Source organism: Aotus nancymaae, unplaced genomic scaffold (assembly GCF_030222135.1).
Source record: "Aotus nancymaae isolate 86718 unplaced genomic scaffold, 86718_ANA_hifiasm-v0.15.2.pri h1tg000010l, whole genome shotgun sequence".
In the NCBI taxonomy this organism is placed as follows: Eukaryota; Metazoa; Chordata; class Mammalia; order Primates; family Aotidae; genus Aotus; species Aotus nancymaae.
Window position 1 is genome coordinate 34,670,523 of NW_026988421.1, and position 15,806 is coordinate 34,686,328.

At 39.1% G+C, this 15,806-nt stretch overlaps 1 protein-coding gene across 4 annotated transcripts in view; it reads right to left on the reverse strand.

Annotated features, from left to right (window-relative positions):
* The window catches only part of ENTPD1 (ectonucleoside triphosphate diphosphohydrolase 1), a 155,346-nt gene that overhangs the window by 13,684 nt on the left and 125,856 nt on the right, over positions 1–15,806 (reverse strand). For all 4 annotated transcript variants that reach the window (XM_012439336.3, XM_012439335.2, XM_012439338.2 and 1 more), the window contains 3 exons: positions 14,836–14,995; positions 13,900–14,139; positions 12,052–12,312 (listed from right to left, as the gene is read on the reverse strand). In XM_012439336.3, the coding sequence (XP_012294759.1) occupies positions 12,052–12,312; positions 13,900–14,139; positions 14,836–14,995 (661 nt within the window). The remainder of the gene's footprint in view (positions 1–12,051; positions 12,313–13,899; positions 14,140–14,835; positions 14,996–15,806) is intronic.

A 15,806-nucleotide genomic window follows, 5' to 3' on the forward strand; every position in this document is an offset into this window, starting at 1 on the left:
CATCTAATATCCTGATAAACCCATCAAAAAGTCAAAAAAAAAAATCCTTTAAGTCAAACCATCCTGTTGAGGACATTAATTCTTATTAAATTTAATTGAGCTGGCTTCAGTCCAGCACTCTATTCTCTCTCAAATTTTTTCTTGTTTTTGTGACATATTACCCACACTCCTTCCTGCTCCCCCAACTTTGGGGAGCATCTCCCAGTTATACCTTAATCCAGTCTGACATGACTTCTAAAACTGTAGTCATTAAAATCACCAGCGACCTACTAACTACTAAAAATAGCCATTTAAAAAATTCCACATCTTAACTTTTTGGCTATATTTCATTCACTCATTCATTCAGCAAATATTTACTGAGTAAGAGCTACCTTGCAATAACTATAGCTGGCACTGGAATGCAGTGATCAAAACATGAGAATTCTGCCTTTGTTAGACAGTAAAAGTGCTATAGAGACAATTCCTTTTGTTATATAATTCACAGATATATGGCCTTTATGTGGATCAGGGAAGCCCATAAAGGTATAGTTTATTTATAATTTCTTCCAGTCCAGATGCAACTTACTTCTCAAGAGTCATTTTTATCATAAACACTGTTGCCTGATAATGTAGCTGACATTCCACTTTTATCAGGTTTCCGGGGGAGTAAATTAACAACCTAACATCTCACCTCAAGGAACTAGAAAAGCAAGAAAAAAACAAACCCAAAATTAGCAGAAGAAAAGAAATAACAAAAAGATCAGAGCAGAACTAAATGAAATAAAGACAGAAAAAAAAAAAAAACACTGCCACAAAGGATCAAATGAAACAAAAAGTTGGTTCTTCAAAAGATAGATTAACCAAGAGAGATAATTCAGCATGCCTTCATGATAAAAACCCTCAATTCACTAGGCATAGAAAGAATACACCTTAAAATAATAAAAGACATATCTGACAAGCCCACAGCCAACATCATTTCCTCTAAAATCTGGAACAAGACAAGGTTGCCCACTCCTATTCAGCACAGTACTGGAAGTCCTGGCCAGACCAATCAGGCAAGAGAAAGAAATAAAAGGCATCTAAATTGGAAAAGAGCAAGACAAATTATTCCTGTTTGCTAATGATTTTATCTTATATCCATAAACACAAAGACTCCACCAAAAACTGCTAGATTTGATGAATTAGTAAAGTTACAGGATACAAAATCAACATACAAAAATCAGTTGTGTTTCTATATACCAGTAACAAGTAGCTGAGAACAAAATCAAGAAGGCGATCTTATTTACAATAGCTATGAAAAGATTAAATACCTAGGAATATATTTAACCCAGGAGATAAAAGATCTCTACAAGGAAAACTACAAAACATTGGTGAAAGAAACTTAGATGATACAAACAAATGGAAAAAATTCCATGTTCATGTATCAGAAGAATCAATATCATTAAAATGACCATACTGCCCAAAGTAATTGCAGGTTCAATGCAATCCCTATCAAAACACCAATATCATTTTTCACAGAATTAGAAAAAACAATCCTAAAATTAATATAGAACCGAAAAAGAGCCTAAATGGCCAAAGCAATCCTAAACAAAAAGATCAAAGCTGAAGTTATCACATTATCTGACTTCAAATTATGTATTACACGGCCAAAGTAGCCAAAACCGTATGACACTGGTATAAAAAGTGATATATAGATCAATGGGACAGAGTAGAGGACCCAGAAATAAAGCCACATATTTACAACCAATTGATCTTTAACAAAGTTGACAAGATTCACTGGGAAAAGGACACCCTTTTCAACAAATGTTGCTGGGAGAATATGATTTCCATATGCAGAAGAATGAAACTGGACCCGTCTCTCACTATATAAAAATCATCTCAAGACAGATAAAAATACTAGAGGAAAACCTAGGGAAAACTCTTCTGGACATTGGTCCAGGGAAAAAATTCATGACTAAGACCCTAGAAGCACAGCAACACAAACAAAAATAGATAAATGGTTATTCAAAACTAAAAAGCTTCTATACAGCAAAAGAAATAATCAACACAGTGAACAGGCAACCTGTAGAGCAGGAGAAAAATTTGCATAATATGCATCTGACAAGGGTCTAATGTCCAGCATATACAAGAAACTCAAACAACTCAACAACAACAACAAAGGATAATCCCATTAAAATGTGAGCAAAGGATAAGAATAGATATTTTTCAAGAGAAGACATACAAATGGCCAACAGGTATATGAAAAAATGCTCAATATCACTAACCATCAGAGAAATGCAAATTAAAACCACAATAAGATATCATCTTACTCCAGTCAGAATGGCTATTCTGCACTAATATGTTTATCACAGCACTATTCACAATCGCAAAGATATAAAATCAACCTAAGTGTCCATCAGTGGATGACTGAAGAAAATGTGGTATATATCCACAATGGAATACTATTCAGCCATAAGAATGAAATCATGTCTTTTGCAGCAATATGAATGTAACTGGACATTACCATCTTAAGTGAAACAAATCAGACACAGAAAGACTAATATCGCATGTTCTCATAAGTGGGAGCTGAAAAACATGTACACATGGACATAGAGTATGGAATGATAAACAGTGGAGACGTGAAAGGGTGAGAGCATGAAAGGGGGTGAATGATGAGAAATTACTCAATGAGTACAATGTATGTTATTTGGATGATATATACCCTAAATACTCTGACTTGACTACTGTACAATCTATGAGTATAATAAAATTGCACTTGAACCCCATAAATTTATACACATTTTTTAAAAAATCTCTAGTTTCTGTGTACTTTTTGGTCTAGGTTAAGGGCTGATAACCTGGGGTTCACAAATCCACCTCAGGAGATCATGAATTCTTTTTAATTGTATGCAAAAATTTTGATAGACATTTATACATCCATTTTTCTGCTTGGAAGATTCTTAGCTTTCATTAGAGTCTTGAAAGAGCCTTGTGATCCCCTGAAGGGTTAAGAATGACTGGACTATTGAAGACAGTATGCCAAATAAAATAAGCCAGTCATAAAAGGACAAATATTGTATGATTCCACTTATAGGATAGTAGCTGGAATAGTCAAATTCACTCAGAAAGTAGAATGGTGGTACCAGTGGCTGAGAGAAAGAAGTTAATGTTTTGATAATGGGTGCAGAGTTTCAGTCCATCCATCTCCAAATTTCTGGAGATGGATGGTAGTACAACAATGGAGATGGTTGTACAACAATGTGAAAGTATTTAATGCCACAGAATTGTACACTTAAAAATAGTTAAAATGATAAATTTTATGCATATTTTACCACACAAAAGGATGAAAAATGACTAAACAGCCTTAATGTTTTGCTTCTAGTTCTTGCCTTACCTGTGCAGGTTATGACTTAAGAGTTCTCTCATAATAAAATCAAATAAGCAATATGCAATCATGCCATTATACAGGAATAGAAAACATAATAAATATGGTTATGATCTTCTAACTACTACAAACATCTGAATCAAATTTAAGACAATATTTTAAATTCTCTCTTGTTCATATATTTTTTTAATTTCTAAAGTAATCATGTTACTTTTGTATTCCACTCCCCCTCAAAAAAAGAGTATGAAAGTAGACCATTTCTCAATAGTCAATGGAGATCAAGTCTTACAATCAAGAGCAAATCCTGCTGCATGAGCAGGGAATGTGTTTATTAATCTCTCTCTCTTAAGCAGCTATGCTCCAGAATAAGGTTACCTATTGCTCTTCCCTTGCTCCAGGGACCAGTTCATTCATATTCACGTTCATTTATTTTTTCATTCCATCTACCTGTCACCCTTCATTGAAAGCCTTCCATGTGTCAGGGCATAAGTGATTTTCCTTTTTGTACATATTCTTCAGAAATTCACCAGCTGTTGGGTTAATATCTAAACTGGCCTCTAAAGTTCCTTAGAAAGATCTCTTCTATAGTAAAATATTGCTTATAGCTATGGATCAAAATTGAACCCCCAAAAAATAAAGTGTTGATGGGATGAGATGGCAGGGTTTAGAGTATTTTTCCTTGATTTACACATATTATATAATGAAAAATAAACTTAAACATTATTCAGAATGCTTTTTTCTTTTTAAAAAAATAAGGTTATTTTAAAACCCTAAATTTTACCAATATATAGTCTTCTGAAATTTTAAATTGTAGCATTAAACAAGGAATCTCCAAAGAAATGTTAAAATTACCTAGTTTTATTATAATCCTATATTTTATTACCCTTCAAAGACATTTCATATAAAAGTTCCCAAATTTGGGAATGTATATCTTTTAAAAATATTTTCCCCAATCTTTTACAAAAGAAAAGGTAAGAGTGGTTTAGTTTTCCTTTTATGCATTAGAAATTATTGCTTCTTTGGCTAACATTCAAGATATTTTTTGTTTCTTAAAACTTCAGTTTTTAAGGAACCAGGTATGTTACTGTATATAATTTAAAAAAATTTTTATTTCAATAGTTTTTGAAGAACAGGTGGTTTTGGTTACATGAATAAGTTCTTTAGTGGTGATTTCTGAGATTTTGGTGCACCTGTCACCCAAGCAGTGTACACTGTACCCAATGTGTAGTCTTTTATCCCTCATCCCCTCCCACCATTTCCCCCAAGTCCCCAACGTTCATTTTATCATTCTTATGTCTTTGTGTCCCCACAGCTTAGCTCCCACTTATAAGTGAAAACATAGGATGTTTGGTTTTTCATTCCTGAATTACTTCACTTAGAATAATAGTCTCCATTTCCATCTGAGTTGCTGCAAATACCATTATTTCATTCCTTTTTATGGCTGAGTAGTATCCCATAGCGCGCGCGCACGCGCGCGCGTGTGTGTGTGTGTCTCTCACATTTTCTTTGTCCACACATTGATTGATGGGCATTTGGACTGGTTCCATATTTTTGCAATTGGGAATCATGCTGCTGTAAACATGTGTGCAGGTATCTTTTTCATATAATGACTTCTTTTCCTCTGGACAGATATCCAGTAATGGGATTGCTGGATCAAATGGTAGTTGTATTTTAATTCCTTAAGAAGTCTCTATTGTTTTCCATACTGGTTGTACTGGTTTACATTCCTACCAGCAGTGTAAAAGTGTTCCCTTTACACAATGTCTATGCCAACATCTATTATTTTTTTATTTTTAAATTGGCCATTCTTGCAGAAGCGTAAGGTAGTGTCTCACTGTGGTTTTAATTTGCATTTCCCTGATAATTAGTGATGTTGAGCATTTCCTTTATGTTTGTTGGCCATTTGTATATCTTCTTTCGAGAATGGTCTAGATCATCAGAGTGAACAGGAAACCTACAAAATGGGAGAAAAGTTTTGCAAGCTACCCATCTGACAAAGATCTAATATCCAGAATCTACAAGGAACTTAAACAAATTTACAAGAAAAAATACAAACAACCCCATGAAAGTGGGCAAAGGATATGAACAGACACTTCTCAAAAGAAGACATTTATGAAGCCATCAAACGTGAAAAAAAGCTCATCATCACTGGTCATTAGAGAAATGCAATTCAAGACCACAATGAGATATCATCTCCCAGCCAGTTAGAATAGCAGTTATTAAAAAGTCAGGAAACAACAGATCCTACAAGGCTGTGGAGAAACAAGAAAGCCTTAACACTGTTGGTGGGAGCATAAATTAGCTCAACCATTCTGGAAGACAATGTGACAATTTCTCAAGGATCTAGAACCAGAAATGCCATTTGACCCAGCAATCCCATTACTAGGTATATACCCAAAGGATTTTAAATCATTGTACTATAAAGACACATGCACATGTATGTTGTTTATTGCAGCACTATTTACAATAGCAAAGACTTGAAACCAACCCAAATGCCCATCAATTATAGACTGGATAAAGAAAATATGGCACATATATACTGTGGAATACTAGGCAGCCATAAAAAAGAATGAGTTCATGTCCTTTGCAGGGACATGGATGAAGCTGGAAGCCATCATTCTCAGCAAACTAACACAGGAAAAGAAAACCAAACACCACATGTTCTCACCCGTAAATGGGAGTTGAATAATGAGAACACATGAACACAGGGAGGGGAACATCACATAATGGGGCCTGTCAGGGGATGGGGGGCAAGAGGAGGGACAGCATTAGGATAAATACCTAATGCATGTGAAGCGTAAAACATAGATGACAGGTTGTTAGGTGCAGCAAACCACCATGGCTCATGTATGCTTGTGTAACAAACCTGCACATTCTGTACATGTATCCCAGAACCTAAAAATAAAAATTTAAAAAGGAATGGTCAGGCCGGGCACAGTGGCTCACACCTTTAATCCCAGCATTTTGGGAGGCCGAGGTGTGTCAATCACGAGGTCAGGAGTTCAAGACCACCTTGGCCAATATGGTGAAACCTCATCTCTACTAAAAATACAAAAATTAGCTGGGCATGGTGGCACGTGCCTGTAGTCCCAGGTGCTCAGGAGGCTGAGGCAGGAGAATCACTTGAATCCAGCAGGTGAAGGCTGAAGTGAGACAGTATCACACCACTGTACTACAAGCCTGGGTGACAGAGCAAGACTCTGTCAAAAATATTTTTAAAAAATTTTTAAAAGAATGCTCTGTAATGCTTCCATTTTTAATCCCAAGAATTATACTAAAGAGCAAAAACTATCTTCTTTTAATACCCCAGGAAAATACGTTGCTCAAAATCAGATGGTTGAAGATCACATCACTAAGTTCCTTCCTGTGACTGTGGTAGATGACTCTTTAAAAGTCTTTAGGAATCATCCTGATCCTGTTTTTAGGGTAAGGTTTTAGAGATTGAATTCCACAGGTATTCTTTGGCGAGAATGGAACCAAAGCTAATTCTTGAGAAAAATACTGACTCAGCTCTAGGATTTCCTGAGTTTGCCTTTAGATGTCAAAGAGATGCTCTACCACTGAAGTAAAAATTTGTGATCAGCTCCTTAACATCCATATTAGAAGTCACCCTTACTTAATAATCTTTTTACTTGATTGGTATCTGTAACGCATGAATATGTATTAGGTCCATGCAAAAGGAATCATGATTTTTGCATTGTTGGAATTTGCCCTTTGATGTTGGAATATATTAAATGTGGTTATGTTATACATCATTTTAATGGGCATCTCTTGCTTTATGCTTTTTTGCTAATGAGTTATTTGCTGTTTATTTTATGTTTATTTTAGATTATGGAAAAATGTTAGGCAAAAAGCAAATTTGAGCGATTTTCTTATTCAAGTTCAAAATGGGTTGTAAAGCAGCAGAAACAACTCACAACATCAACAATGCATTTGACCCAGGAAGTGTTAACAAATGTAAAGTGCAGTGGTGGTTCAAGAAGTTTGCAAAGAAGACAAGAGCCTTGAAGATAAGGAGCATAGAGGCCGGCCATCAGAAGTTGACAACAACCAACTGAGAGCAATCATTGAAGCTGATCCTCTTACAACTATATGAGAAGTTTCTGAAGAACTCAACATTGACCATTCTACAGTTGTTCAGCATTTGAAGCAAATTGGAAAAGTGAAAAAGCTTGATAAGTGGGTGCCTCATGAGCTGATCAAAAATCAAAAAAAATCTTCTTTTGAAAGGTCATCTTCTCTTATTCTATGCACAACAACAAACCATTTCTCAATTGGATTGTGATGTACAACGAAAAGTGGATTTTATATGGCAACTGGTGATGACCAGCTCAGTGGTTGGACTGAGAAGATGCTCCAAAGCACATCCCAAAGCCAAACTTGTAACCAAAAAAAAGGTCATGGTCACTGGTGGTCTGCTGCCAGTGTGATCCACTACAGCTTTCTGAATCCTGGCAAAACCATTACATCTGAGAAGTATGCTCAGCAAATTGATGAGATGCACCAGAAACTGAAACACCTGCAGTTCACAATGGTCAACAGAAAGAGCCCAATTCTTCTCCATGTGATGCCCTACCACACGTTGCACAACCAATGCTTCAAAAGTTGAACAGATTGGGCTATGAAGTTTTGTCTCATCCACCACATTCACCTGACCTCTCGCCAACCGACTACCACTTCTTCAAGCATCTCAACAACTTTTTGCAAGGAAATTACTTCTGCAACCAGCAGGATATGCAGAAAATGCTTTCCAATAGTTCGTCAAATCCCAAAGCATAGATTTTTTTATGCTACAGGAATAAAGAAACTTATTTCTCATTGGCAAAAATGTGTTGATTGTAATGGTTCCCATTATGATTAATAAAGATGTGTTTCAGCCTAGTTACAATTACTTAAAATTCATGGTGCAAAACTGCAATTACTTTTTCACAAAAATAAATATAAATATACACACACATTTATGTATACCTATGTAAACAAATATGTTTTTAATGTTCTTTAATTCGTTTCCTATTGAACTTGTTTCCTCCCTTTCTTGTTTATATAAACAGCAAAATGTGATCTTTAAAAATAATTTCTAAATTACCTCATAAGTAATTCCCTACAGATGTTCCCTCTTTCTTGTTGGTGTTTTTGATTTGCCAACAACATTGGATTCTGTTTAGCAACCAAGGCTACAGTGTAGCCAGACCAACTAGAGCACTGACAATTTTTAATACTATATTTATGGACTAAGAATTAGATCATCAGTGCTAAATACAACTATGGCAAAAATTCTGTCCCCAACAAATTCTCTGTGACTTGAGAACACCCAGGCTAACTGGTTCTGGAAATAATGGGAACAAAACTGGATTTTTGTGTTGCAAATAGTTATGCTTCAAGAGGCAGGACTTGATAATGGGAACTCCCTGCAGGAAGGACAGCATAGAGTAAAGACTGCTAGGATAAAGAGCTAACCTTGTTAAGAGTGGTGCTGGGGTATGTCAGCTTTTTGCTATTTACAGTGATGTGGTGAAGCTGACTCTTATGCACTCATGGGAGCTGATTCTTAAAATTTCCAGATTTTTGTGAGCCAGTTGATACCATGTTGATAGCTTGAAATAGGCTGTGGTAGAACTATTTACACCATGGAAACTGGTAAATGCTACAAATCAGCTCCCCATTCCTCGAGAACTGGTTGTTAGGTATTTCCCAGACTATCACTGTTTGTCTGGCTCACAGCCATCAGTCAGGTAGGTATTACTGTCCCCATTGTACAGATGAGAAAACAGACAAAAAAATCTTTAGGTTTTAGGGAGAAATTACAGAGGTGATAAAACAAAACAAAAAAACCCACCAGAAATCTGAAGCAGAAGGAAATTGCCAAAGTAAAAATAGGGGCAGGACAGTCCTGACCCTGAGGGCTGTCTCCAGAGGAGAAAGATACATAGAGGCAGGCAGTGAGATAATCTCAGGGAAGGGACTGCCAAACTGAGGTTCAGAAGGCTGGGAGAACAATCTCAGTGACGAACTAAGGGATCAAACAGAAAAGCCTCAGGAAGAGTTCAAGACTCTGCCACCCTTTTCCAGCCCCTACCTCTCCCTGCTTTGGTTAGATGAATCACATTCAAAGGCAAGAAATTCCAGTCCCCTAAGGAGGAAGGGTTTGCTCAAGCTTGAAGGCAGGAATTCATGTTTCCTGGGAAGCAAAGTTTTCTGGGAAGTTGCAAACTCAAGACACAAGGGTATGTTCATTGCCTTTAGATTTACATCCTTGCTGTGACTGGATTGAAAAAGGCCCTTGGCCAAGGTGGCACCCTCCTTCCTCTTCAAGAAGTTCAGTGTAAGGCAAGGGCCCTGGCCGCCCCCAAAAAACGTCCAAGGTGAGCAGCCAGTGCCAGCTCAGCCACAGGGCATTCAAGTGAGGTTCCATTTCTTCTGAATTTTGGTTTGCAGCCAACTAATAACCAAATATTACTCTGCCAGTCATTGTCTTTCATGTATTCTCCTCAGGAACCTTGAGGCAAGGGGATGCTGTGGTTTGGACCATGATTAAAGTAAGCCTGGATCTATGGCATCACCTATTGTTGTTTTCTCAAAGACCAAGAAAATGAAGAGCTCATGCAGTTCACAGGAAGCCAGAAACAGAATCAGATCTGATTACGACAGTGCCTATGCTCTCTTCTTAGAGCTTTGTCTTGGGCCAGGGCAGGTGACCTTGGGAGAAACTCTCTTGCTGGGGTCCTGGAGGTGAGGAGCTAAACCTCCCTTCTCACATACTGATCTGTTTTCTGAAAAGGGAGAAAGCATGAAGGCAGGCAAAAGCCCCTGTTTCTTTGGGTATCTTGATTGAATAAATGAGATAATGGGTCAGGTGCGGTGGCTAACACCTGTAATCCCAGCACTTTGGGAGGCTGAGGCAGGTGGATCATGCGGTTGGGAATTCAAGACCAGCCTGGCCAATAAGGTGAAATCCTGTCTCTACTAAAAATACAAAAACTAGCTGGGTGTGGTGGTGTGCACCTGTAGTCCCAGCTACTTGGGAGGCTGAGGCAGGAGAATCACTTGAACCTGGGAGGTGAAGGTTGCAGTGAGCCAAGATTGCACCACTGCACTCTAGCTTGGGGAGCAGAGCGAGACTCTGTCTCAAAAAGAGAGCGAGAGAGAGAGAGAATGTACATATAGTGCAATAATGCTCGGCCTCTGGGATCAACATGAAATTTGAAGAATGAGTCGATTAAGAGGTATCTCTTCTGTCTTTGCTCAAATATTTTATCTTATTCTGGAGTTATTAAGAAAATAAGGAATTTGGAGCTAGGATTCAAATAATCCCCCATCTCTTCAAAACATAATGACAATGATGTTACCTTCAATGTTTTCTTGGGATTTCCTGAGTTTCTACTTCCTAAATGTCTTTACAGAGGGAAAATCCCCTCAGCCATTGTCATCTAACTGCTGCTTCTCCTCCTTCTGACATTTGAGAAGCCACCTATGGCAGACTCTAACAGGTACATACCCCATGGCTAGCCCCCTTCTTCCTCGCTTATGAAATCCTGATTTTACCCAAGTAGAGGAAAGCAATATGCTCAGGAAAGACTCCTCAAGAGAGAAACAATAATTAGTCTAAACTAACCATTTTAATCATTTCTCTTTATCACAGATTGGTTTAGAGTGTATATTTCACCAGCTTCTGGCCAGCAGGATCTGAAAAGACGTCATTTGGCACTTCTGCAAAATGTGTGTGGAGAGATGTGTGCAATGAAAACCTCTAAATATCTTTCCTACTTTGGCGCATGTGAAAGACAATATGATGCTTGGATGTCTGATTCCAAAATGTGGCATGGAAGCAAGCTGGCTTCATGCCCCCTAACCACAGAAAACCAAAAGCAAATGTACAGCACTGAGATTATCACCAGCAATATCCCAGAAATCAAATACGAAGATAAGAGTTCCAGGGCCACAAAGAAGTAAAAAAAACTCCAAGTAGACAGGAAGAGAATCAAAATTCCACATCCATGTCACCTCTCCCCCCCATACTGCCTAGCACCAAGCTTGTGGAAAATTTTCCACAACTCACAGTTTCTACACTGGAAAAAGTGAGATCAAGGTGGACAGTCAGCTTCCCCACCATCTTGGGTTCCCTAGCAGGAAATTTGTCCTTGTCTTAACCTACAGTAAGCATCATGACATCCTGAAGGAAGAAACATCCCTGGGGTCAGGTAGAGACAAGGGAGAGGCACATTTAGCATCCCCAGCCCTGAGAACTCTGCTCTGGGAACTGACCAAAAAAGATGACAAATCAGAGTGGCCATTCAGTGGCTGTAGGAGGTTTCTCCCACAAGATCCCCTGGGCACAACCGCCTAGTTTCCCCACACTGCTGGGGCTAACCCCTTTGGGACCTCCCCAATTCTGGAAAGGCAGTGCTCCCATTGTTGACTAGAATGGAGATGAACCTGGGCTTAAGGTGCTGCCTAGACCCAAAAAGGAGGCAATGACCTAGTGATATGGTGCTTGGAGCAGTAACATACCTTAGCACGAAAAGATCACCAAGATAGTGGAAAAACTGATCCCAAGTTCTGACGTAGTTGAGCTAAAGAACGAACCCCTTATCATCTACCTCAAGACATAATGTGAAAGAAAATACATCCTATTATTTAAATCCTTTGTAGGCACATATTCTATAACTTGTAAACAAGACATCCTATACCTCATCATTTCACAAACTTACCCCAAAATCCCCCTGGAGTGGTGGCAAGAAAATCCCATTGAAGGCACACTGGGAGTAAGGGCAGTAAGTGGTGTTGAAGAGCTCCAGGATGCTTTGATGGCATTGTTGATAGTTTCCAGTACCCTGGATTTCAAACTGCTGGAATGGAAGAGTCATCTCAAATCTCTTGGTGCAGGGGGTCTTGTAAAGGTCACTCACATTCACTACCTTCTTATATCCAGGATGAAAGCATGGGTCCCTGAGAATTTCATTACTTGCAACCTGAATGGAAAAATCACTTGAAAGCATCATGTGTGAATGCTTTGGATACAAAAGGCACAGTCTGACTTAATCAATATGTAGGCACTATACAATGTCCCACCACTTGGCATTGACATCAGTATGTCCTGCCCTGCTTTTTTCACCCTTGGGAATAAATATGAAGAATGGATTTGTGAACAGGCACCAGAAGTGGTATCAGACATAAATGTATTTGGCTATTCAAAGAATGCTGATGTAGTTAAAACTGGGCCCAGAAATGCCATTAGTTTGAAATGTCCCTGAGTGCTTAGTCCTAATCATATAGGTCAGGAGCAGATTCAAAAGGAAACTCTCAAGGTTGTCAAAATTTTGGGCCTGAGGGTAGTTCTCCAGAAGCCTACATGATGACAATGATGTCATTACGGATCAACCCTCCCTCCAAGGAGAGAATCAGAAGTTCCCAGATGCTTTTAGATCATTCAAACCAACAGTATCAAAATAATTTCTTTTTATTGTTTTTTAAACTTCTTTAAAAAAGTTTTTTTCCTCCCTCAAACATTCTCCTATCCAATAAAAATAAAAAATAATTTCTAACCCACAACCTACTAAAGGAGGCTGCTGTGCATAAGAAGCTTAGTGGAACTTTAAGGCTCAGTGGACATCTCTCAGCACCCCTTACTCCCAGGACCATCTTATTGATAGTAGTTTTGAAAACCAGAGAGAATACTTTGGAGGAGAGCAGAGAACTGGTTATCCTTTCTGTGGAGACAGGGAACAGCTGGATGTGACATCCTGGCTTTGTGTTTTCTTGTCAGGGTGTGCCTGTATACTCACATGATGTTGAGTATGTTTAACATTATTTATTTATTTATTTATTTATTTTTTAGATGGAGTCTCTGTTGCTCAGGCTGGAGTGCAGTGGTGCAATCTCGGCTCACTGCAACCTCCGCCTCCCGGTTTAAGTGATTCTCCTGCCTGAGCCTCCCAAGTAGCTGGGATTACAGGTGTGTGCCACCATGCCCGGCTAATTTTTTTTTTTTTTTTTTTTGTATTTTTAGTAAAGATGGGGTTTCACCATGTCAGCCAGGCTGGTCTCGAACTCGTGATCTCAAGTGATCCACCTGCCTTGGCCTCCCAAAGTATGTTTAACTTTTCTTATCTTCAAAATGCAGAAAGCATCTGGGGACAAGATTTGAAGTGTCAATTGATACATTTTGTGTTTTACCTGAAGTGGTTTTTTTCCTTCTCCTCTCCAGATCATTTCTAATAACTCTGTTTTTTGTACTTTGTAGGAAAGGGAGCTTTAAAAAGTGGTCTAAAAGAGGTTATAAATTGAATCCCCCCTCCAACAAACAATATTCTATCACATAATTTTCATTATCAACCCCACAAGGGTGAAAAATTACGTAAACAAACATGGGAGGTGATGTCTGGTTGAAACAATTTATAGGGGTCGACCAGATGTAGTTCAATATCCTGCCTAAAAGGGTTTGGAAAGTACTATAACTAAGTTCAGACAGACTATTGAATTTGAAAGAGAAAACAACAGGATGTGGGGGCTGGAGGCGCAGATGTGAGGAGAGCAGGTCTGGATTGAGTTATACTTGCCTGAATGTCCTTGGCCAGTTTCTGCCAGAGTGCCTGATCCTTCCCATAGCACAAGAAGCTATGTGTGTAGATATTGTAGTCCTTACCGTACAGGCGAAATTTCAGAGCATTATCTGTGGACTCAATAGTCTGGTTTTGGGGTACAAAAGTGATTTGTGTAGAGGCTCCCCCAAGGTCCAAAGCTCCAAAGGTTTTCTGATTATCAGTTTTATATGGCACTATGCTGAACCACCTCGGTTTCTGAAAGACAGTACAGTTACCAGTGCTAGAAGTCCCTGGACACCCTGCTTTTCATGCTATTTCTTGGAGTCAGGGATTTCCTAAGGCAAAGAAACAGGGGCATAAAAGTGAGGCAAAGCTCACTAGAGGCTCCTGATCTACAGCAGATTATCAGCAAGAAAAGAGGGGCTTCAAAGCCCTAGCTTAGACTGCCGGACATAGAAGCAGTGTAACTAGTGTTTACAAACAAGAGGTCTGAGGCCAGACACATTCCAGTTCAAATTCTCACTCAGTCGCTCGTTAGCTGTACAGCCATGGGCAGAATAATTACGCTCTCTAGGCATCGGTACAGGGCTCTAAAATGGGGATGATGTAATACCTCATACAGTTGTTCTAAGGATGAAATCAGAGAAAACACGAAAGGTGCTAAGCACAGCACAAGACACATAGCAGGAGACAAATGTTAGCTATTCTAATTTTTAATGATAGATTTTTAATTTCCTTTATGCCTCCATAAGGTAAAGACATGTCCTCCTTATTCTCCTAATAATAGAAGGTCTTGTAAGAGACCCTTACAAATGTGAGGGTAAATTCATTCATTCATTCATCCATCCATCCATCATTCATTCATGCTGGCTAGCGACCCAAGTACTGCCTGAGATAGCAGTGACATTGGCCTCCATGGAGCCACCTTCATGGATGCTGTGAGATATTCACCTGACTGAATTTGCCCAGCAGATAGTTGATAGTAATCCAGCCATAAGCACCTTCCTCTTGGCCAGTAATGATCCTGGCACCCTGGAAGTCAAAAGGGTAGTTGCTGAGGCTCCTCTCTACCATACCCAGGACCCTGTCCGCCAACTCTTCACTTTCCATCCTGCACAAAGGAAGAGCTGAGGTTATCGTTTTTGTTTTAATAAGTCACTACCCATTTCAGCTACAGCATCCACACAGTGCTACTAAGAAGTGAACCATAATACACTGGAATAAATGGAGAGATGAGGATCTCCACACATGGCTGTCAGAGGAACCTTTCTTTCTTTCTTTCTTTTTTTTTTTTTTGAGACAGAGTTTCGCTCTTGTTACCCAGGCTGGAGTGCAATGGCGCGATCTCGGCTCACCGCAACCTCCGCCTCCTGGGTTCAGGCAATTCTTCTGCCTCAGCCTCCTGAGTAGTTGGGATTACAGGCACGCACCACCGTGCCCAGCTAATTTTTTGTATTTTTAGTAGAGACGGGGTTTCACCATGTAGACCAGGATGGTCTTGATCTCTTGACCTCGTGATCCACCCGCCTCGGCCTCCCAAAGTGCTGGGATTACAGGTGTGAGCCACCACGCCCGGCCAGAGGAACCTTTCTTTCAGATGAGGCAGAATTAATCTTTTGTTTGTCTCTCTCCAAATCCACATCCTTCAAATCCTTTCATAAGTTGGTTTTCCTTAAAATACCACTTTTGTTCTGAAGTTCCCTGGCCCAAAAAGTTATCAAAGGCTCTTAAAATTACCGTGGTAGTGATAGCTCAGTATAGTTTGATGACCACACCTGGAGCTGATGTGCGCTATATTAGCCATTGTGGGTGGCTCCTAGCTGGTTACATGGCCAGACTCTGCTCCAGGTTTTTAATTAGGATTTTAATAGAAACCAGGTGGCAAATAACCTCTGCTACCAGACTGGGAAAAATCTTCCTCA